The sequence below is a fragment of the Thermobia domestica genome, chromosome 3, assembly GCF_964235325.1.
Source record: "Thermobia domestica chromosome 3, izTheDome1.hap1.1, whole genome shotgun sequence".
Classification (NCBI taxonomy): Eukaryota; Metazoa; Arthropoda; class Insecta; order Zygentoma; family Lepismatidae; genus Thermobia; species Thermobia domestica.
Genome location: NC_137456.1, coordinates 74,287,642 through 74,312,824, shown reverse-complemented (window position 1 = coordinate 74,312,824; position 25,183 = coordinate 74,287,642). Strand labels below are relative to the sequence as shown.

Sequence of the window (25,183 nt, the reverse complement as noted above, 5' to 3'; positions counted from 1 at the left end):
AAAAGTATCAAATCTTTTTTCATCCTTTGTGATGATAGGGTTTTCAAAATTAGAGCGAACATTCGACAAGCAACATGTAGATTCAGTACAATTAAATTTTTTTTTCGAAGTTAGTAATTGTGGCTTGTTGCTTGAGATTTTATATTTCTATTTATATACATACACCAAGAACTAATAGTTATTTCGTGTCGAAATAACTCTTCCAGAAGTCAAGATTTCCAGTCAATGTTACATGATTATGATTTTATATATATATATATATATATATATATATATATATATATATATATATATATATATATATATATATATATATATAAAATACTACGAAAGTACACTGATGTCCAAAATTATTGTCGCATGTCTATAAATGTGTTTTAGGAATATAATTTGATAATGAATTCGACCGGTATTTCTTATGTTAGTATGTGTGTAATCGTAAAGACATGTGGCAAATTTTATGTCAAAAGAGCAGTAAATAAGAATAAACATTGTTTTACTCATTCCAATTTTCGTATTTATAATTTTCCTATGAAATTTACCACCACGAATATACATTTCCCGAGTATATACACAGTATCAGTATTAAAAGTACCCTGCAAAATCATTATCAAATTATATTATTACAAGAAGACAGTTCTAGATGCGACAATCGTTTTGGACATGAGTGTACATAGTTTTTTCAAAGAGCGAAGTGTGAGTAAAAGTCCTTTCCTATATAAATAGGAAACGTTACTCCTCAGAACTAAAGATTAAAATAATGTCTGCACATCAAGAACGTTCACTGTAGGTTTTCCATTCATATACGAGGCGTTCCAAGTAATAAGGGCGAATTGAAAAAGCCTGTTTTCTGAAAATTTACTGAAATGTCAGAATAATCGGCCATTTGTTTTGAAACTATTTTCTAAGGGACAGACGAACGACTTTCACAAACTAAAATATAGGTACGAGAACTGCAGTTTGGTATTCCTACTCGAACATAAATGCAATCTCCGAGCTTTTAGATTGCATGTAACTTTTGTCGAGTTCTCCTTACTACTTGGAGCATATTTTTAATAGCTACACTTTTTCAAGAGAAAGGAATGCTGCAAAGGATACCTCCTTAGTAGTAGAAGTATTTGTAGATTCTATCGAATATACTTACAGGAAGTACGTAGATCAGAATACGAGGCATCAACACCACAGTTTCATCTGGCAACGTGCTTAAGTTCTTAGACATAATAGCAACCTGCAATTTACTGTCTAACCTCATGAACAAACTTAATATCCGTTTCGGGATCACTGTAAAGAGAAAAACATAACTTTGTAATTTAAATTACAGTTGCTTCTTAGCAAGTACTGAACTCATTCAGTGCAAAAATCTTCATGAGAGGATGTTCCAACTTAAAAGTGCAATACACAATGACTTACAAAAATATTCTTTTAGTACAATAGTGTGTGTTTATACAATGCTTGAGTTAAATATTTGCTATTTCTAGAAAGCTTGGCTTTTGTAGATTCAGTGATGGTAACACCAAAATATTCTAGAATAGAAGTAGAGTAATGCGACAAGTGATGTGCATACTCTGGTGAACTTATATGCTGCTTTATTGTTCTTGAATGAAAATTCTACGATAAGCTATTTTACGGAAACATGCTCAAAATGGAGGGCTCAAGAAACTCGCAAAATAATATCTATGACTTACTGCTGTTCCCAAGATATGGTTTCTTAAATCTCCCGAAATCTGAACTTTTTTGCCCAATATCTCGGGAACGGTAAGAATGACACGAAAAATTCCATCACTTTCAGGTAGTTTTTGATGCTCTATCGAATGAAGGACTCAAAATTGAAAAATTCGCGAACAGACACAAATTAGGTATTCTTATGTAAGCTTCTATTTGTCATGTCGTTTTGAAGGGATGCATCCCACTCAGTTTTGGAAGTATTTCTTTCTATGCGTACTGGAGCATCCGTGGTGACAAACCAGAAGAGTGGGAAAAGCGAAACTGTACGAAGCAACTATAAGGAGGGGACCGTTTCACGTATTAAACAAAACCACAAAGTGAACAGTGTTGCTGCCATCCCAGTATAAAGTTTTATTTTTTCAAATGGCACTACGTCAGATTATTACAAATTTCAAGTCAGCATGTTAAAGGAAAACTTCAAATATCATTTATTATTCAGTGTTGCAAATTAAGGATGTTATATCGCAAACATCCAATGTTTGGAAGATTCTATCACACATACAGCACAACGGAGATTGACAAGACAAGGCACATCGGAAGTACCTTAGCGTTGCATACTATGGTCACCCGTATGACTAGTTTTGAATTAATAGCAACGAAGTTACAGGGGCTTGAAAATTTGAATTTTCAAAAGGCTATATTTCGAAAAAAAAAAGAAAAAAAAAAAAAATGCTTAGCCCTTAAGTATTCGCGCTAATTCAAAACGAGTCATACCATGACCATAGTATGCAACGCTAAGGTACTTCCGATGTGCCTTGTCTTGTCCATCTCCGTTGTGCTGTATGTGTGATAGAAGCTTCCAGAAGAACCCTTAAGTATTCGCGGTTCACAGACCCCCAACCAGGTAACTTGTGTTGCTATCCAGAAGTTCTGATGAAAAAATATAAAATTTCTCAAAACAAGTTCAAAAAATTAATTGCAGCAAATACTTTTAAAAACATGCCTAGAGTTATGCTACATTGTCTTAATTATTAAAATATTTTTATCGTAATAAAACTAATATCAATTTGGGGGTCTATTGGACTCCCGCGCGAATACTAGTGTCACGAAAAGGGCGCGAGTACTTACGGGTTGGGTACGTATCATATCTAGTTACTTGTGTGATTTGCAATTGGCAAAAATCATTTTGTCGTTTACAACACTTCGATATCAAACAGTTCCAGAGATATGATAAACATTGAAGTTTGCAACACTGCTAAAATCATTTAATTGCGAGGACTTCTTGTAATTTCACTTACAAGTTATTCCTGCAATGCTATAAAAGAGAAGAAAACAGTTTAAATATTGTCCAGAAATACACTATTTTGAGCAGTGTTGCGAACTACAATAGTTATCTCCGGAACTGTTTAATATATCGAAGTGCTGTAAACTGCAAAATGATTTGTTTGCCAATTGCAAACTACATAAGTAATTAGATATGATACTTACCTAAGTCTTCTTTTGAAATCAAGCCTTTCAAAAATATTCAAATTTTTGAGACTTGATAACTTCATTGCTATTCATTCAAAACAAGTCACCATGACCATAGTATCCAACGCTAAGGTACTTCCGATGTGCATGGTCTTGTCTATCTCCGATGTGTTCTATGTATGATAGAGGATTCCAAACTTTGGATGTTTGTGATATAACATCCTTAGTTTGCAACACAATAATACATGATTTGTTTAATAATACATGTTTAAGTTGAATAATACATGTTTAAGTTGAATAATACATGTTTAAGTTATAGTTTAACATGTTGATTTGAAATATGTAATAATCTGACGTAGTGCCGTTTTAAAAATATAACTATACTGGGATGGCAACACTGTTCACCAGGTCGTGTTTAATACGTAAAACTATGTCCCACTTTTTATAGTTGCTTCTTGCCAAGTTTCGCTTTTCTCTCTTCTAGTTTCTCCGTTATCATGGATGTTCCAGATAAATTGAGAAACTTTGGAACTGAGGGTAGTTTTCGTCTCAAAGTGATAATCAGCAGAAGTGCATAGAAAGGTTTCAGCATTTGTCATGATGGTCTCTGCAATAGGCACATTAAGAAACTTGCCTTTTGTACAGAGACATTTGCGAAATTCCGGAAAATTTAGTTTTTCCAATCACTGCCTTTTGATACATACCCTCCTGATTAAATCTACCTGCTTCCTTGTTTTCATTGTTTCACTTCTTTAATAAATGTCACTGGAATTTTTACCTCTTTCACTTAACATATTAAACTGGTAATACGCTCTCTTACCACCTCTCATATGCTGTATGCATTAACAAATATAAAAAAATACTCCGAGTGCATTCGAACTAACGTCCTATAGATTTATAGTCTAGCGTCTTAATCACTACACTAAGAACGCTGCTTGGTAAGTGTTCAGTTGATGGCATATTTGTTCGCATTCGAATTTTATGTTCCCATTTCGATAATTTTTACTTTTCTTCGTTTACCTGCTGTTTCTGGATTTCTCTTTCGGTCTCATCCTTTATTTACACCATGCACTATTCGTATTCAGTTTGTGCCCCTTTTCAATGTGTTATTCAGATTAGGCTTTTTTCCTTACCCTTCACTACACTTTTGATAGATTTAGTTCTCATATTCCCCACGGTAAAGCGCAGGAATGCTGACTCAAAGATTTTCATTTACTTTTCTGACAGTACCATATGTTGCAGCAAATCGCTAGAACATTTTCCAGCGGTTCGGGCAGTTTATCCTGCAGGAAGGTAAATATTCTGTTCCATTCAGTCTTCAGGGTACCATGTACGGACCCCATCAGTTGATCATGGATAATACTGCACCATACAAAATTGGTGTATCATAAGTGACAACTGTAATATTGGAATATACATCTGCCCACGTGTGTATGTTTATGCATGGTGACTATACCATTCCTTCCCAACGTGGCCTCAGTGCACAATACTAGTACCTGAAACAGCATTATGGTAGTGGTCTGTTGAATGAACCACCGGCAGAACGCTTCACTTGATCGGAAATCCCCTTCTACGAATCCTTGTACCTTTTGCAGGTGGTGTGGGTACAAGCCATTTTCATATAGAATGCGCCACACAGTTATGTGATTAATATGCATTTCACGGTTAAGTTCCCTCGTACTCGTACCTAGCTCACCAACAGCTAACACGTTCGTCCATAACATGTTCGTACACGATGGGGTCCTACCAGCGTCCACATAGGCAGGTAGTATGGTCTGTTCCACACAAGCGTCAATAAATTGCTGGAAACAATCTGTATGATGGTTTGCGTGAGTCAGGGAAAATTAGAGATGGCAAATTTTGTAAACTAAAAACCAGGACACCGATCTCAGACTATATATAAGGTGAGGGTTCCTACTCATTTGGTGAGAATCAAAACCCATTAGCGCCGTGCGTGATCATATGATCACAGCAGTTAGTACTTATCAAAACAAGTCTTGTGTAATTTGATGTTAGTGTTTTCTTTACATGATATGCATTACCTACTAGGAGAAGGTTCTGGTAACACAATTCAAACAAAACAATTTCCATATTGCAGCTTCAATGCAATCTGGAGGCACAGTTGTTAGCACTGCACTAAAAATATCAAAAACGGTATTGTCCTCACTGTAGATATTACAAGATATTCTTATATTTTATCCTTTGAAATTATTTTGTGCTTGGTTATATTTTAGAGATACCAAATGTTGTAACACTGTACATTTCACTCATCTGAAAATATTTGGGGCATGCTTAATCAAGTTTTTCGTCGGTGTGATCGTATGAACACGCAAGGCGTTTAAATGGATTTTTCTCTCTTACGTATGTATGTAAAAATGTCGATAGTACAGTAAACTTTTGCAGATAAATTTAGAACAGTTTGTACATGCCTTCACATTTCATTTGTTTTATTCTTTTCAGTTCATTATTATTATTATTATTATTATTATTATTATTATTATTATTATTATTATTATTATTATTATTATTATTATTATTATTATTATTATTATTATTATATGACTTGCTACTACTGTTACTGGTATTGTTTTTGCTTTCATTAGAGAGGTCTTTTACTTCAACAAATCCTTGATATTTTGCAATCGAATGACGTACAAGACATTCAAGTCATATATATTGAACCCCCGAAACATAACATCTTTTCGGATGAAGATTCAGGAAAAGAGAAATGAAGTGTTTCAAGAGAAGATTCTGAAGAATCGACAACCTTACAAGACGCCAATTTATCAATCACGCTGAAGCTGTTTTCACAGATAATACTGGACTTGGTGAAGATGATGTGACAACAAAGTGGTCACAACTGCGTCTGTATGTCACGGGGTTCAGCCTGTTTATAATGTTGAGCGATATTTCCAGAGTGGAAAGAAGAAAACACGCGTAAATCGTTTATATTTATTAGAAGAATACAACAAGCACATGGAAGATACTGATCAAGTAGACCAGAATATCTCATCGCATTGAAATCAGGCCCGAATGGTGGTTGTGAGCACTTTTCACTTGCATGATTGATGTACTGGTGCGAAATACATGGCTTCTGTTGAGCAAAATAGGTTAAACATCTCACGTTTATAATTTTGAACTTATTTGCAGAAATATAAAGCCGTTCCTTTAGGTGCAGGAGGTCCAGCTATTCCTAAGTTGAGCAGTGAGAAATACTGTGTAAGTGGTTATGTTCATTTTGATGGAGTAGACCACTTAGAAGTTCGCTCTAATGGTAAACGTTGCGCATATACCCTGTGTTCAAGCATAGTTCTTGCGAAATAGTTAAAATGTAATGAGGGCTTGTACGTACAGACAGTTTCTTTTTAAAAATCCACAAAGTCCACGTACGCCCAAAGGTGGGGCCTGGTTCACCCATGGCTCACGAAAATATATATGTAATATAGCAAACTACTTATATTCAATACCAGACTAATATAGCAACCATGGAATGCACTCCCTAGATTTCTTTTCGGGTCCCCCTGAGAAAGTCCCATTGATAATGGAATTCATAAACTGCAACTCCATAATCCCAATACTGTGCTTATTTTGTCTTCTAGATTGTAACAGTTTCTAAGAAAATAAACGTTTTTTCTTTTACGTATGCGTGAATAATTTATCAGGGCATTCATATACGCATGCTATCCCAAGGTACTTACTTAAACGCCTAGTGTGTTCATATGATCACGGGGTCCCCCAACGAAACAGCTTATGTCACGAACTTAAAATTTCTCATACGTAGTCTTCACACCTAAATAAGCCAAAATTACCAATTTCAGCAAAATTAAAAACAAAAAATAATTCCGGCGTTAATGGGTTAAGTGCCCATCTTTTCCAGACTACTAAATTTTCTAGTTCATTCTATACACAGTTAAATTAAGCCTCACAAGAGATTTATGAAGAATGTGAAACTAACATAGGCATCCCTTGTTCCGAATTATTGTGTTTAACTGTTTCTATTATTGCGCCAATTATAACACCCTACCACTTATGATTGAAGAGTTCTTTGTTGCGTCATCACCTGAGTTAAACACTACCATAATGCTATAAAATTAGTATTTAGCAAAAAAAAAAAAACATTTGAAGTATAAAATAACTAGTAACTGAAGTCAGTCACCTAGTAAAAAACGTTCATTTCTATTAAAAGTGATATTCGAGAAATTATTACCATAAGATATGCTCCTCTTGAATATGAATAACATGTCGACCTGTTTACAGTTTGAATAACGCAACATTTGTTTTAGTCGAGAACTGCCAGTTGCCCTATTCAACACTCGCAGCACAATATTCATCTACTGTGGAGTCGAACAAGTGCCAGCTGTGTGAAGTAAGCAACTACGTATTGAACACCAGCGGCACCTCTAGATTTTGTAGACTGCCATCTCTAAGTTTATTGGTTTCCGATACTGCTTCGAACTTACTGTTCCTACGCTTTCGGTCCTCGTTAATTGCCAATATCCTATGTTCATAAGACCTTATCTGTGTCAGGAATCACTTCCCAACGTTTGTTACATTAAGTTACACTGCAAATTGTGGCATTCTAATATATAAGAAATAAAAGATCAATCTGTAAGAAATAAATTATATACAAGTTTGAAGTTAATTGTCTTTTATGCGGACCACCTGTTTATACAAAACCTTTATTATTTTGACGAAATATTCACCTATGAATAATTTCATGGTTTAGAACTATTTTTTAATGAAATAATTTTCATGAAGTTAGGCGAAGTAATTCTAAAAGTTTTCATCACTTATATTAACGCAATTTTAAATCTGCATTACCGGTACTTATCCTCTGAAGAATGAGGAAATTTAGTTTCATTCAACTTACTTTTCATATCCAATTTGTTGGCCTTATTGCAGGATTGCTGTCCATTGATTCGACATTCGAGAGAGTCGGCAGAGCTTGTTTCGGAGACTGATCTCTTGGTTAAATCATGTGCTCCAATTGAATCTCCCATATCTGTAAAAACAATTTAAAAAATAGATTGTTACTATCGAAGCTATTTCAAACAGTGAGATTTTAAAATAATGCTTGTAGGAGAAATTGTCTGCAGTGGACCTATTTCTTAAAATAGTTTATTTATTTATTTATTTATTTATTTATTTATTTTACAAGTCAAAATATTGTAGAAGTCATAACAAAGTCATTTCTAGGTATTAATTTTGATACTTTTGTCATGATTTTATTGTATACACAGTTGAGCTGAATTTAAAACTTTCATAATCTTATGTATAGGGTGGACCATTTATATATCATTCTAAACTCATGGACAAATTTTTTTTTAGGAAAAGAAAAAAGGAGGCAGGGAATTTCAGTTCTTTTGGGGGGGGGGGGTTCATTAGTTTAAAACTATCAAGAGTGTATCAAAATACATGGCCCACCCTGTAGATAGTATATCTATATGGATCGATATACGTATACAGATAAAGGCTGTCGCAGGTGGGACTAAACTCCTGTATAGGAAAACAGCGACCTCCATTGGCTAGCAAATTTACTAGAGTGAAAATTTGTTTCATTAACATCCGATTGAGACAAAAATGACCGTAATACGTCAAAGGTCGTGACTACCTAGCAGTTACAAGCATGTACATGAACTCCATGGATCATTAAAATTAAGCAGCTTATAAACATATACATTGACTTTTTCGAGCTGACTACTATTATTTTTTAATCACCTGCAATATGTGAATTATATAATATATATATATATATATATATATATATATATATATATATATATATATATATATATGTATGTATAAAACATTAGTAACTGCGTGATCACGGCCAAATGAAATTACTTGGTATATAGTTAAGCCCAAGCCCAACCCCAACTGAAATAACATGTGTCATTAGAATACATATCCTAAGGGGTAATGGGGGGGGTCCAATTTTTTGGAAAAAATTTAGTATCTCACGAGTCTTTCAACTTGGAGCAAATATTCAGTATATTAACTATTAAAAATAAACAGTACGTGTCCTAGCATTTTTTAAAAATTCTTTCTAATGGGAGGGGCGCACTTTATATATGGAAAAGTGTTAGTGGGTTGTTTGTAAATATAATCTAAAATTATAGATATTAGTTGAGAACCAAATTGAGAAAATTGAGATACAAAAACTACAGTACGTACTTCGCATTTTATGTCAACTGCTTTCTATTATAATGACTGCTGAAGCTTGTGCTTATTATATGGAGCGCTCAGAGCACAAGGCAATCATGCCATAAAGTTGAGAAAAATAGGCAAAATTTGTACTGTAAATTGGATATTTTAAGTTTGTACGGTATGGTTAATTATATGGAAAATTATGCACTATTTTTCCTTTAGTTGGTCTACTTTACCTTGATTTGAGACAAATTCAATCTTATTTTCCACTGAAAGTATCTAATTCAATAAGGAAATAGTATATATAAACTGAGATTCACCGTAATTTGGCCCATGACAAATACTACCATTTTGCATCGTAACGGTCAAATCCACTGGTATTATAACGGCGGTGCTTGAGCGATTGACCGTAGAAATTTAAACTGAATAATGAATTTCACAGCACGAAGTTAAAAAGGATTGAAAATTTGACTTCTTTCAAAAGCATTTATTTCGAAAAACTGAAGTACATATTCCAACTGCATAGATTGCTTTCAATGGATGTAGAGATCACAACTAAGTCTACAGGAATTTGACACCTCAGTTGTGGAAATTTGATAATGTTAGTTCAACATTACTCAAAATTATGTAATTCTGAGAACTTGTAATCACACTACCAAACAGTACTGTTGTAATATAAATCGAAAATAATTTAAAGTTTACATAAATACAGTTTTACGCAATATACGAAACCACTTTTATCGTATCTCGATTGAGATATCAAATTGCTGTCAACTGTCTTGTAAATTATGTACGTAATTCGGTAAGATATATCTTTCAAAAAGTTATTTGCAAAAAAAAAAAAAAAAAAAAAAAAAAAAAAAAAAGTTTGAAATCAGTCATATGATGGCCGTAACATTCAACATTATAATAATTTGGATGTTCTCCATCTCACTTGCGTAATTATTGAATTCTCCAAAATTTGATTGTTTCTCGACGTTTGATGCTATAGTTCCCTTAATTTAACACTACATGACAAACGTGGTATTGCATATTTTCCTTTACATGTAGATATGAAATACGTAATAACCTGACGTAGTGTTATTTGAAAAAGAGGACAACTGTTAGGTTTGCAACACAACCTTGTGGTATCAGTGTGCTAAACAATGTTTCCTTGCAGGTATTAGCACAGTACAAAATCTTTTTTGTTCATTAGTTTAAGTTACATGGGCGTATCAACATAAATGGTCCACACCCTATGTGTAAGAATCTGCCAGAAAAATTTATACACCATCCTGTATCAGGATACTGGCATTGACAATTGTTTTGCAATTTTATTGTTTTTCGGCCAACAGATATCGGTACTGTCAGCACGGTTAGTGAGAAGAAAATGGCAGCATTAAATACGTTCGAACAGCGTTTTGAAGTGTTATCAGGTTTGGGAATGCCATCGAAGTGCAGAGTCAGTGGAAAGGGAAGTTTGGTACTGAACCATCAACCCGCCTAAAAAACTCATAACAATCGAGTGTCAAGCGTGCACGTACCATTTTCTTATCTTACTAACAGTGCTGACAGTACCGGCACTTGTTGAGCGAAAAACCGTTCAACATAATTTTAACAATCAACAATGCCGACATCTGTTGGGCGAAGAAACATACAACATTTAAATTTCAGAACAATTGTCAATGCCAGAATCCCGATATAGGATGGCAGTATATACATTTTTCTGGCAGACTGTAGCAAAACAGACAATATGGTATCTACTTTTTGAATCTGTTCCCCTTCCTCCCGGAAATCAATGAGACTGAATAAACACTCAACACTTGAAATATGGCATTTTTGGCTTTTAGAAACTAACGTATCAAAAAGATACGAGGGGGATCAAAAAGTAATTCCTCCCTCTTTTTTTTTCTATCAGAGCTACTGACTTATCTATGCATGACGTTATAGAGGTAGCCTTCCTCCACTAATGCAGTCTTTTTCAGATTGAGGTATTAGAATCATTGATCTGAAGGTAAAAAACAGTAGTCATCGAATTTTTGGCGAAAGAAGGTTGTCCACCTTAGGAAATCCATATGCGCTTGAAGAATGTTTATGGAGATGCGGTAATGGACATTAGCAACGGAGAAACAAATCGCAGATAAACCAAAAAGCGGCCGGCCGACAACATCGATCACAGATGCAAATCGAGAACGTGCTGAGGAATTGATTCGAGGAGAGGCTCATTCCAGTTCAGAGTTGCTGATGCTTTGAACATCTTATGGCTCTGCCCAAGGAATAATTGCTGACTTAGGATATCACAGTGTGTGCTAAGTGGGTACCTAAGCAATTTACTTGATAATCGGAGGCGGCGAGTGGACATCTCAAGAGCTCCTGGACGCATTTGCAGTTGAAAAAGATTTCTTCAAAAATGTGGTCACTGGAGATGAGATTTGGGCATACCTGTATGACCCTGAGAGCAAAGTGCAATCTAAGAAATGGCGCCACAGAAATTCTCCCAGTCCCAAGAAATTCAAGTCTTCCAGATCTACCCAGAAGATTATGGCAACAGTCTTGGGATACACAGGGTGTTATTCTTGTTGATTTCCTGCAAGATCGTGCCACAATTGACAGCGAAACCTACGTCAACACACTTCAGAAACTTAAGGAAGCGCTACGAAAGAAGAGACCACTGAAAGACATTCATTCCATCAAACTCCATCACGATAATGCACGCCCACACGTAATTTTTCACACCTCAGGTGATTGCGAAAGTGGATTGGTCAGTTGTGCCTCACCCACCCTACAGCCCTGATTTGGCCCCTTCTGACTTCTATTTGGCCCTTTAAAAGAACACCTACGTGGTTGCCGATTCAATGATTTGGATAAAGTTAAAACAGCTGTAAAATCATGGTTCAAAAAGCAACCTCCTGATATTTTCCAAAAAGGTTTAGACGCCTGGGTTCAAAGATGACGTAAGTGTGTTCAAATTCATGGAGACTATGTTGAAGGGTAGGATTCTGTAGAGGACAGTTCAAGCAAAGCTCTGCAACAGCTTGTCTTGTTCTGTGTTCATTAATACATTTTTTGAAACAGGAGGCATTACTTTTTGACCCCCCCCCTCTTACAATATAAAGAACTACAAAATATGTAGAGCTTATTTTCCTTCCGAAATTATGTCACTGCATTGGCCTTGCCTTCCACAGAGGATGTACTCTTTATGAAATTGGACTTCGGTGGAATTGCTTAAAACTGATGTAGATATTGTGATCCTGAGAAAGTCAATTGGACAACCACCAATCGGTGACCGTTTGGCCACTACAGGGCCACATGTTTGCCACCAGCAGAAGGTAACGATATTCTGAGATTTTCGTGTAATTGTATGAAACTGGAAAGGTTTAGATCATCTTATCCTACAACCCGGAAAAGGGATGGAGTAGCGGCCAACACCATGTAAGCATAAGATCCCGATGTTCATCTTGCGGGACAAAAAAGCTCTGGAAAACCCTAGACAGGATGACCTACTCGGGCTGAACCTCACGAATGCAAACAAATTCTCTACTAACTGACCTACCGTTGCTCGTAATCACTAATTACTCTAAGGATCACGACGTCTACAGCATATCAGTTTCATTAATTTTCACAGAAATCCAGAACATAGTTATACTCGGCTGTTTTCAAAAACAAGTGGCCTAGCAATGGGCAAACTGTCAGTGATTACGTGCCCATTGAGACTATCAGGAACACTATCTACAACATATCACGTTTTCAAGCAATTCCGCCGAAATCCAATTTTCGCAAGGATTGTGCGGGGTCCTTTGTTTATATTATGGAATATTTATATATTTTGTTTCAATTTTAAGAAATCTAATTAGACAATCTGCAGTGCCTCTCAGATCTCCATTCAATTTTATAGGGGGATATCTTCAGGGGGGAGGGAAGAGAAAGGCACAAAACTGAGGGTTTGTGGGAGAAACTACCATAGAAACAAGTTAATTCTGAAATTGAGGTTGCAAACATGAACCGAAACAAATTTGATAGAGGATAACGATTGGGCTGCACAAAACTCATACAAATTCAAAAACAAAACTGCAGAGTTGCGAAGACTATTGAAACAGTTCTATGACTAGTGATGTTTGTGCTACAAATACTTAACGATATTTTGGCCCTTACAAATGGTACTTCGTTAACATTACAGCAAAAAGACTCATTTCGGCAGCGCAAAACTTAATGCACTGATTTGTTCGTTGCAACAAAGATTATTTTTCTACTATTTAAAAGAAAACATGGGTGGTTATTCAGATCTTTCGATCTTCAAGTTAATACTAACTTAAGAATTCAAACTACAAAGAATTTGAATGATTATGTAGTTACACCATCGATATCCAAAGAAAGATACCAATCCACACCTCTAGCTGAATATAGGAATCTTTTTCAAGTGCTTGATATGACCAGTGAACTGAAGCACAAATTTACTGTAAATTATTTTGTGTGTGATGCTATAGACGCATGGGATTCTCAAAGTGGTTCTTTAATCTTTCATTCAGATCTTCGCAGAGAAGTACACGGACTCTTTTCCAGAATATTAAATTAAAACGGGAACAGGATTTGGTCAAGAATGAGTAATTGCTAACCTGAAAAGCCTAAGTGTCATTGAGTGTTTTGTTTAGCTACAAACTACGGAATTGACTTTTCCACATGTAATTTTTATCTTAACATTTTCTGTGTCATCTACATCTGCTGAACGCAGTTTCTGTTATGAAGCGCGTAAAGCAATATTTGAGGGCTACAATGTCAGAAGACTTTCTAATCTTGCTCTCATTAAGCCACTGATGCCAACCCGTGGGAAAAATTTCATTTCGTGGGATTTGACTATTCGGAATAGAATAAAGGGAATTTTCGTCGAAATTGACAAAGATTTTTCACTATATGTATAATCCACACCAAACAAATTCTCTAAAAACTAGAATCAGATATGAGTCATCAATAACCGTGTGAAAGTGAAAAGTGAATCATATTTGATTCTTAAAAATCAAGTACCAGGGGAAAAAAATTGCTCTGGTATTGAAAGAAAACAATGAACGAATGAAAAAGTAAAATATGAAACTAGAAACAACTATTTTCAAACGTTCCACTTGAAATGTATGTAGAACAAAACTCATTTGGCTCAGTATAAGGAGATACATGGATGTCATGGAGTCGCTGAGTTCGTGACATGAAAAATTATGCTTGTTCTCGATTAAGACAAATAGTTACTCATGAACTATTCTATATAGGAATATGTAGATCGAAATTTACTGTTAATTCACCCTAAAATTGTAAAAAGTAACAATGTTTATGCTAAAAAAAAATAATAGTACAACGTGGGAAGTTCAGATACAAAATGGGATCTTTCGCCTTCTGAGATGGGATTTTATACAGTTTCAGGTTGGCATCACTGTGGAACAGTTACAGGATCCATCTTGAGCTAATGTATTAGTTTGCGAATATTGGAAACCGTAGAATCAATCTGTAGTTACTGATTACGCATAAGATACAAATTTCTTTGGTTATAATATTACGTCAACAATTTGACGAAGGGTCTTATATCAAACTATCACTTTTTCAAAGAAATATAATTTCACAGAGGAAAAGTTAAATATGCTATTATTGATCAATAATTCCACATAATTTATCTGGAAAAGTGAAGAGTTATTACATATTCAACTGCTTTCCTGTCCACGTAATTATTTCTTTATGTTTGAAAAGGTGAGATTGAGATACAACCCTTGGTCAAATAGTTTACGTGTTTGTTTTCATTTCACTGAAAAAGTTAGGCTCTAATCACAAAATGAACATTTTCAACAGGACTTCCAAGCTTCTGATCAGGAAAGAACCTGTTTATGGGAGCTGGTAAACTCGGTGCATGGAATGCTAGGTGTAAAGGTTGTTACAGAAGAGTGTTGGATTCATTAGAAACTTTGAGCATAAAGAAATGTATTGGTTTTAAGTTGATTTGCGTAGAACGCACTTTTACTGTCTACTACTTTAAAAAACTAAGGAACTTTAAAAAATGATCTTGAAATAATCTGAATTCGAGGGCCGTGTGATTTAGAGAAGCGACCGTCATTACCAATCAACATTTAATTTGAAACCAGTTTGTTATTTTAGAGGGTGTCTAAAATTTTCTACTTCCAAATACAAGTGTAGGTTACTGGAGGAGTAAAGTTCAAAATTTCAGGGGTTTCGGCGCTCACATTGGCGGCATCCATCCGTCAATATGGAAATTGCTGGATGTCCTGCAAGGGGAGCAGACGTTAGCGAGCTTCCAAATTGAACTGTGACATGCACATCACTCCTATAAGAAATATAAATGCACCACTTCCAGATTGCAGTCGCAACCACTTTTGAAAATGGGAACATTGTTCAATATTTGAGAGGTGTGGTCTAAATTTGTCAATTTGACCAATAATTTTGAATCTCGCATTTGAAATTCATATATCGAGTCTTGAGAGCACAAATGTCATATGTCCAGTTCTCAATTTTTCGGGAGACTTTCCTAGTGATAAGTGTGCCCTGACAGCAGGAGTGAGCTTTGCGACAACTGTTCATTGTGTATTGCCAAGGAGCTATTTACAGTGGACATATTTGTGCACCCGACATGGCAGGCATCAAGCTATCGAAATAGCTGACGAAGTCAATATTTAGAAAAATTGAACATACGATATTTTTGCTCTCACGGCTCGATATTATTCATAGTGTACCTAGGTATATTGTAGGTGCTTTTAGAATGTAGTAGGCTAAATATTTTATTGAACTTATTTTACCCTTTGTTCCTATTATTATCTCAATACTATTTCTACAACTTATCTACTAAAACCAACCTACTTTATATTCCCCATCCCACTAAGACTTGATCAATATATTTTTGCATCTTACATATGTATATACAGATGGTGATCAGAAAAATGGAAACACCTGAACGAAATTGCAATTTACCAGATTAATATGGTGTCGGGCCACCTTTCGCCTTCAGAACAGTCTTGATGCGACGTGGGATGGAGGCATAGAGGTCGTGAATGGTAGCAAGTGGAATTTTACACCATTCCTCGTGCAGGGCATCGGCCAGTTCTGTGAGAGGATGGAAGTGGAAATCGTCGCCGGAGTAGTGTTTCCAAGACGGACCACAGATGTTCAATTATGTTGAGATCTGGGGATTGGGCGGGCCAGGGGAGGTGTTGAACTTCATCCCGATGTTCCTCAAACCACGCTGCAACAACGCCAGCTGTGTGAATGGGTGCATTATCATCCTGGAAGATTGAGTCATTGTCCGGGAACAACGTCCGGACCATAGGATGCAAGTGGTCTCCTGAAATTGCGACATAATCGTTGGCAGTGATTCGTCCGCTAAGTGTGACCACAGGAACCAATGAAAACCATGATATGGCGGCCCACAGCATCACTGAGCCGCCACCATGTTTCACAGTTGGGCGGAGACACTGCAGATCAAACTTCTTTGGGCGTTCTCCACGCAAACACGGCCCATGGTTGGGAATGGGGTGAAGGATGACTCATCCGACGTTTCCAGTCCTCAACGGTCCAAGTTGCATGGTCGCGGCACCATTTGCGGCGGGCGAAAGCGTTATGGTCCCTGATGAGCGGTTTGGCCCGTGCAACACGACCCCGTAAGTTCATGTCATGTAATTCGCGGCGGACTGATTGTCGAAACAGGGTGGGGGAGGTGCTGATTGAGTTCCTGCGTCACTTGCTCCGCAGTGGCACGACGGTTCTGCGTGACAATGCGCTTTAATACCCGGCGTGACCTGTCACTCATGATTTTCTTCCGCCCACTGTTCCGCTTCCCCGATGTGGTTTTCCCGTGTGTTGTGTAGGCCGTCATCACCTTCGACACTGTCCCACGCGACACACCTAACACAGTAACCACTGTCGTCACTCACTCCACATAACCGCGCACCAACAATTTGCTCTCTTTGAAAATCTGAGAGGTCTCCCATTTTACACTACCTCCGTCTGCTGCAGCCACTGGACACTGCTGTTCCACTGCACCTGACGTAGTATGGAGACCGACCTAACACCACCACCAGCGGTCCGGCGCTGCGGGTGCCACGACACCACTGCCAACCCATACATCTGACGTGTTGCCAACTACAGGTGTTTCCATTTTTCTGATCACCATCTGTATGTTCTATGATTTACTGTATGGAAGGTGTTTAATTGTTTCAATAAATTCTGTCCCTTTAACTGTTCTCTGAACTTATAGTTGTGATGGTTTTACTTCTGGCAAGTGTCTGTGTGATGAAAAAATATAGTAATCCCCCACAAAAGAGATATCGGACCCAATGCAAAAAATACATTTTCATTTCTTGAAATACGTAATAAAATTTAATTCGATGCATTTTATGGAGTTTTCGTTTTCACAATAAGTTTATAAGTTATCGTAATCCGTAATATGCAATATGTATCTCACAGAATCCACCTTACACAACTTTCTCCACATCGAATTTTCTGTATGACGAAATTTCCTACAATTTCCTTCCACCGAATCTTCCTAGACCCCCCTGTTTATAAACAATGGAAATTAAAATAATTCGTCATTCTATAGTATCAAGTAAAAAAACAGTATTTGCTATTTTAAATTGGGAAAAATATTTTACTTTATAAAAGTATGTTAATTTGAATTTATTTTGTGTAATAATTATTACATAGCGCTACCTAGAATTTAAACTTCGTTTTATTAATTTCCATTGAAAGTTATTGCACACATTGCATAATTTTTTTTAATATTAAAATGTTCATCTTTTTGTTACAACCAATTGTTTTCTTACACTGAAAAGTCTACATATTTCCTTCATAGATATACTAACTATAGGTCTTCCTGGCCGAGGCTTGTCAAACGGAACAAGTCTCACGAAATCGTTGCACAAGGCGCCATAGTTTGTCTAGACCAGGGCTCTCCAAATGGCGGCCCGCGGGCCGCATGCGGCCCGCCAAACCATTTTCTGTGGCCCACAAAGCTTTCATGATTTACGATTGTTATAACTGATATTTTAATTTATATTCATTCATTCTTTTAATGTTTCCACTCTTCTTTCGGAATAAGGTATCCATTTAGCGCTTCTATACAACAAAAAGGCGCGGGCATCCACGGCAACACTGGGGTCGGTAATGTAATCGTTGCTGAAAGGGACGATTACTTCAATGAACGAATATATATTTGATTTAGCTTTTCAAATCAGACCATTTCTTACTCGAACTTTGCCTAGAAGCCATAGCGCGCAATAAATACACCACTTCTTGTGACAAACACAATTTAGCATACTTTCCAAGTTGCAATCGTCTGACATTAGATTTTGAAAATGAAGCATTTAATTTTTCTGAGTTCTGTAGAGACATCGAGAGTATCACGAATGGATTTAATGCAAGATTCTCAGATTTTCACAAACTAAAACACGACATTGCATTATTTACTAATCCATTGACAATAGACATCGAAGAACAACCTCCAAATTTACAGCTCAAACTTTGTGACCTTCAGGTAGACCCATTCTTTCACACAGGAGCAAAGAAAGTAGTAGATTTTTCAGGTTACTTTCTAACAAACGTTTCCCTAACTTTTGTGAGTTGTGTCGGAAAACAGTGTCAATGTTTGGTAGTACTTATGTGTGTGAAAGTGCATTTTCCGCCATGAAAATTGTAAAGAATCGCTCCAGGAGCTGCCTTGGAGATCCTTCTCTTTTACATATTCTGCGGGTTACATCTTTCACAACAAAAGGAATGGATGTAGATACCTCAGCCCTTGTAAACGCTGGTAGTCATCCTCATTAGTCACATTGAATAGGTATTTAATATTTCAAATATACTTTTTTATATTTTTCTTTTGTAGTATAATAATAATAAAATAATAATAATAATAATAATAATAATAATAATAATAATAATAATAATAATAATAATAATAATAATAATAATAATAATAATAATAATAATAATAATAATAATAATAATAATAATAATAATAATAATAATAATAATAATAATAATAATAATAATAATAATAATAATAATAATAATAATAATAATAATAATAATAATAATAATAATAATAATAATAATAATAATAATAATAATAATAATAATAATAATAATAATAATAATAATAATAATAATAATAATAATAATAATAATAATAATAATAATAATAATAATAATAATAATAATAATAATAATAATAATAAAAATAATAATAAAAATAATAATAAAAATAATAATAATATTATTATTATTATTATCTGCGGCCCTCCACCTTACTAGTAAAGACGGTTATGGCCCTCAGGCTCATTATAATTGGACACCACTGGTCTAGACCTATGGACAGTGGTTGAAGTGAGTGTATGCGGTGCGGTGGTATGCCATACCACTTATGTTTTTTCAGTGATCAAGACATACAGTCACTGGAAAGTGGATGCTAATATATTTTTAATAAATCCATTCCTATATACAGTAATCGAATTGCTATGCACGTCAAAGATTTTATTACATGAGTCTATTATTTATGAGAAAAAACAATATAGTTAATGCGATCAAAAGAATATGTTACTTTGCTCAACTGTTAGTTTATTATGAGGTGTGCTTAGATTAAATTGATGGAGCTCGTATTTCCATTAAAACATTTTTGCATCTTTCTAATACCCCTCGGTCAAGGGGGGAGTTCGGAAGTTTACCCATGGGAAATTTTTTAAAAATTGATAGTATAAGAAATAGGTTTTAGAGCATTTTCGCGTATAATTCTCTATAATGTAACATAAGGGTATTATATTATTCACAGAAAATTTGACCAGGGCCAAAGCTTCTCCATTCCCTACCCGTAACTACGGAAAGTTTTCCCATGGTTTTGAGTCATTATGTAAATATAAATTCAATCTTTTAGGCAACATACCCTCACTGTATTTCAACATTTAGAGGCCATATGTCGAGTCAGTCTTAACATACCGCCTCTGCTTCCCCCCCCCCCGCACTTCGAACACTATGGACAAGATTTCTTGAAATTGTACTCGAACAGCTTTATATGAATAGGTTTGAAAATGCGAGCTCCCTTCGGTGGAATACGGCATTGTAACAAAAACAATGTCAATCAACGCAACACAAAATTCGATAAGCACCTCACCCGAACCAAGATTCCAGTGCGAATAGTCTTGTATTTTTCTCCCTGGCAGTAGGGGTTGCCAGGTGCAAGTGAGTAATTTTAATATTTTATTTATTTATGCAAAAATTTCAATTTTATTAAATCACATTGCCCGACATGTATGAGGATGAGTTACACCTGTGGTAGTGGTTTTGCTGCAACATCGTTCCTAGAATGCACTTTTTAAATACATAAAAAGATAGCATCTACAACTATTAATGCTGAAAACAAAAAGTTTGTTCCATCCAATGAATATTTATGCGTACTAAACATTTACTGGTATATTAAGAATTACCGCAATTCTTTCTGTTCCTCGCAATTGATAAGCCATTTGCATTTTTTTTAATTACCTTTCTGATTATTTAAACAACTATCGAAATTCAATGTTACGATTTGTTCCATTGGTTTTATTCTCAAAATATCTTCATAGACAAACCTAACTTGTCACAAAAATCATGTATCATTTTTACTTCAAGAAATATACTCGATCAAAGTTTGGGTTTTATTTCTTTTGGGACACACTGTAGTTACATGCTTACATGTATAGTATTCATTACCTTAGGTGGAGCTCGCGCTCCCTATTCTCGCTAAGGCCTGCGCTTGTTCGGGCTCGCATCTTTCAATAAGGATTGCACTCACTTGCCTCCTCGGAGCTCGCATTCACTAATTTCGTTCGGGCACGCACTTACTTGGACTCAGGCTTACCGATATCAGTGGGCTCTCATTCGCTAGTCTCCTTGTAGCTCTGTTACCAACTCATCAATTGGACTCATGCTCACGCACGCTACATTATCAATGGAGCTTGCACGAGGGCTGGATTAACCCATCTGGAGGTCAGGGTCTAATAATAAAAAATAAAATATGTGGCCCCTGAAGACTTCACCTAATACATTTCCGTGAAAGTATAGTAGAAAAAAAAATATTTTTGGTCATATTTGTCGATTGTATCTTCATGATTGTTTTTGGATAGCCAGTTGAGATTTTGATCAGAAAAATGAAATTGAGTTTTACGTCCCACGGTTATGCTGGTTAGGTTATACGAGACTGATGAGTAATGAAATGGTGGAATGAAGAAAGTGGGAGGAAACTGGAGAATCCCGAGAAAACCCACGCACATGGTGTTTGTCCACCACAAAGTTCACTCGGCGGGGGCTGGGATCGAACCCGGGACCCCAAGCACCAGAGGTGAACGCTCAACCACAGCCACCGCGGCCCCGGATTTTGATCAGAGTGGAGGCCTCTGTCCACTTGGAGGCCCGGGGCTATAGCCGCCCTTAAGACTCCTTAATCCGACCCTGGCTCGCACCCACTATTCTCGCAGAGGCTCGCAGTTACTAGTATCTTTGGAGCTCGTGTTCAACCTTTCGGAAAAGCGCTTCCGAAGGGTAGTTGCGTTCAGGCTTACTATACTCAGTGCAGCTCAGACTCGCCAGTCTCAATTAGACTCATGCTCACTTTCCTCAACTGGGTTCGGGCTCATTGTCAATGTGGCTCAAGCTCGTATTGGTGGCACTTGCATTAATTTGAGCTCGGGTTCATAATTAGTGCCAACCCCACTGGTGTCCTTGGAGCTCGCGTTCACTAATCATTTACGGGCATGTTCTTACCTGAGCTTGGGCTCAATACATTCACTGGGGCTCGGGCTCGCTTATCTCAATCGGACTATCATTCGTGCTCTACCATCAATTGGGATCTATCTCACTGTTCTTGCTGAAGCTCGCGTTTGCTAGGCCTCACAGCCTTCAGTGAGGTTCGCACTCGCTAGTCTCCTCGGAGCTTCTTCTCATTGATTTCTTTCGAGCACGCGCTTATTTGCGTCCCGACTCACCACTCAGTGGGGCTTCAGTTCGTCAGCATGTCTTGCACTTGAACGAGTTAATTACCTTCAGCGGGGCTCGTGCTCACTATTCTCAAAATTTACACACATTCTTCAATAAGGTTCGCACTAATTTCGTAAGGGTACGTGCGTACCAGGCCCGAAACCAGTCTCACAGGTTTTGGGGTGCTAAGAATATGTTAGGGGCAGGTCATTAAAAGTTCCCTACAAATATCTTAACTATTTTTTGTACTGAGGTCTGGAGAGGCCACAAAAAGTTTAGGAGGCCAGGCACTCTAGCCCCTTCCCCTCTGTTTGCGGGCTTAATGCCTACTTGGGCTCGGACTTACTACCATTAGTGGTGCTAGCGTCACTAATTTCAATTGCATTGGAGCTCGAGTTCACCAATTTCATTTGTTTTCGCGCTCACTAACCTCAACGAGATTCGTGGTCGATTTCGTTCGGGCTTGGGGTCATCTTCAAGGAGCTCGAGACTCATCACTGTCCATGGTACTCATGCAAACTTCACTCAGTTGGTTTCGTGGTTGGTCTTTATATCAGACTTTGCTTAATCCAAAGATCAGCACGTAAGATATTACAATTTTTAACTAACTTATTGGAAAATTGACTAAGTTGAGCTAACAAAGATGGCGGGTGGATGTTGCAACTTGTGATTTATGATTTCATATTTTTGCAGTATTAGTACATCATCTAACATCCTTGATCATTCCATATTTTCCGAGGGAAAGAGATTATCCACTGACAAGAATTATTTATTATCTTACTATATCAATTTATTAAGCATGTCCTTTAATTCAGGAGTGATGTCCTTGCCCTCCCCAAATTACACCCCTGAATTACCTCATACGACTTTTTCCACTGAGCGCCGATTAGAAGAAACTCAGTCGCTGCATTATTGCTTGGAGTTTCAAATTTACAAATTTTGAAAAGTTCAATGAATATTCCAATTACTGTCACTTCTAAAAAAAAGTGAAATTAAGTTCTACGTCCCATGATTAAGCCGGGTAGGCTAAAGGAGACTATAGTGAGAAATGAAATGGTGGAATGAAGTAGGAGGAAACGGGAGAACCCCAAGAAAACTACGCATACCACCACAAAGCTCACTTCTCACGAGTTGGGATCGAACCATGGACCTCATGCACCAAAGGTGAAAACTACCACTAAGTCACCGCGGCCAATATTTCTGAAAAAGTTCACACCACTACTTATGAAGGTAAATTTTGATCTATACTCGAAACTCATACCAGACCAGTAATACAGTATGCGTCCTCAAGTCAAATGCATATTCGATGCTCAATTACATGACAAATTACTGAACGTTTTCCATCACTTCTTGTAAGGCAATTCAAAATAAATGATGGTAATTGTTTAGTAATGGGGGGCCAATACTGACGAAGACAAAACTTTCCCTGTAGGACTAACCCACCTTTACTCGCTCGGCAATACTAGGCTATCAGAATTAAATGTTATTAACCTAACCTAACCAAATGTGAATAGAATATCGCAAAGTTAAAAACCTGCCCCCCCCCTCCCGAAGCTAAATAACCAAATTGATTAATTGAACAATTCAAAAATAATTTACATGCCTGCTGACCGTGAAATATAAAAGCAAGCCGTCCGGCACCAGGGTAAGGGGAATTACGGAATTATATAATTATTACCTCTAGGTTTATGAACACAGTAGATACAAAATTTCAAGGTAAGCAGAAAATAAAAATTTCATCCATAATGGGGGTTCTCGTGCCTCAAAACCCTTTCTGCTTCTGCAGCGTTCTCCCCCTCCCCTCTTTATATGCGTGTAATAGCAAAAGGTGTAAACTAGTGACATCATATGGTTTGGATTTTTTGTGGGGTGAAACGAGCTCTGATAGGCTATTCATTGATCACGCGATGCATCTTTCTTCCAACCAGGTGCTTGTCATCGCAGTGGCTCGTTGATCGAGAGGTACTTAATCCAGCAGCTAGGAAAGTCCTGTTGGGAGTTTGAGAGCCAGAAGGTTTGTTTGTTTTACCGTGTTCTACTATCTTTAGTGTTTTAAAAAAAATTGGTCACATGTTCTGAATCATGGTCATTATTGCGCAATGGCCGCCATCTTGAATATTCCTTCCGTATTCACTACATTTTTCTTAAATACATCTAGCTCAAGCTGTAATTGTCGCAAAGTTTTCAGTTATACCTCGTTCGATTTGCAATAGTATAGGCTTTTAGGTGATGTTATTCACTTGTCAGTAATACACACAAGAGGGAAGTAAAGGAGGGAAATTTTGAAAATTTCCCTCAAATTTTTCCCTTTTATCGATTTTTTGCTATTGTTATATGGCAACGCTGGGTTCTAGGCGAGAAAGAAAAATTACATACATTTCATGTAATGTGATAAATATGGGCTGAAAGTTTTGTCTTGATTGGTTCACTAGCAGAGGAGCAATAAAATATTTTGTATTTTATGATTTTGGTCGCTCTAACAATTTTTGGATTTAATGAAAGTACTTTTGTCACATAGAAAGACCTCCAGCTCAGACTGTAATTGCCGCAGAGGTACAAATAATATTTCGTTTTTTAATTTGTTTGATTAGAATAATAAATTGTGTGGTGATATAGTTGACCTGCAAAAATCTGAATTAGATTATGAACAGTCACGGCCAAAGCAATGAAAAAAGTTCCTTCACGAATTAGTATCCTCATTCTGTAAATCATCAAGTACTCAACGTAGACGTGATACCTTATTTCAGATATCCTATTTCTTAACACACAATGGCTTAAACAAACACCGTTACATGTCGCTAATGCCCAAGCAATACACCATTTAAGTAGATCCAAAACTCTCATCACCATGTTGAACCGTCAAGGGCTATGCTGCAGTTATGATTATGTACTACGTCAAGATCAAATGCTAGCAAACAGGACTAGTATTAGGGCTAAAGGA

At 36.6% G+C, this 25,183-nt stretch overlaps 1 protein-coding gene across 1 annotated transcript in view; it reads right to left on the bottom strand.

The window, feature by feature from the left end:
- Positions 1-25,183, bottom strand: part of LOC145680514 (uncharacterized) — a 144,924-nt gene that overhangs the window by 79,112 nt on the left and 40,629 nt on the right. The window contains exons 2-3 of the mRNA XM_081751116.1: positions 8,006-8,137; positions 1,145-1,281 (exon numbers count right to left, since the gene is read on the bottom strand). Coding sequence (XP_081607242.1) covers positions 1,145-1,281; positions 8,006-8,137 — 269 coding nt within the window. The remainder of the gene's footprint in view (positions 1-1,144; positions 1,282-8,005; positions 8,138-25,183) is intronic.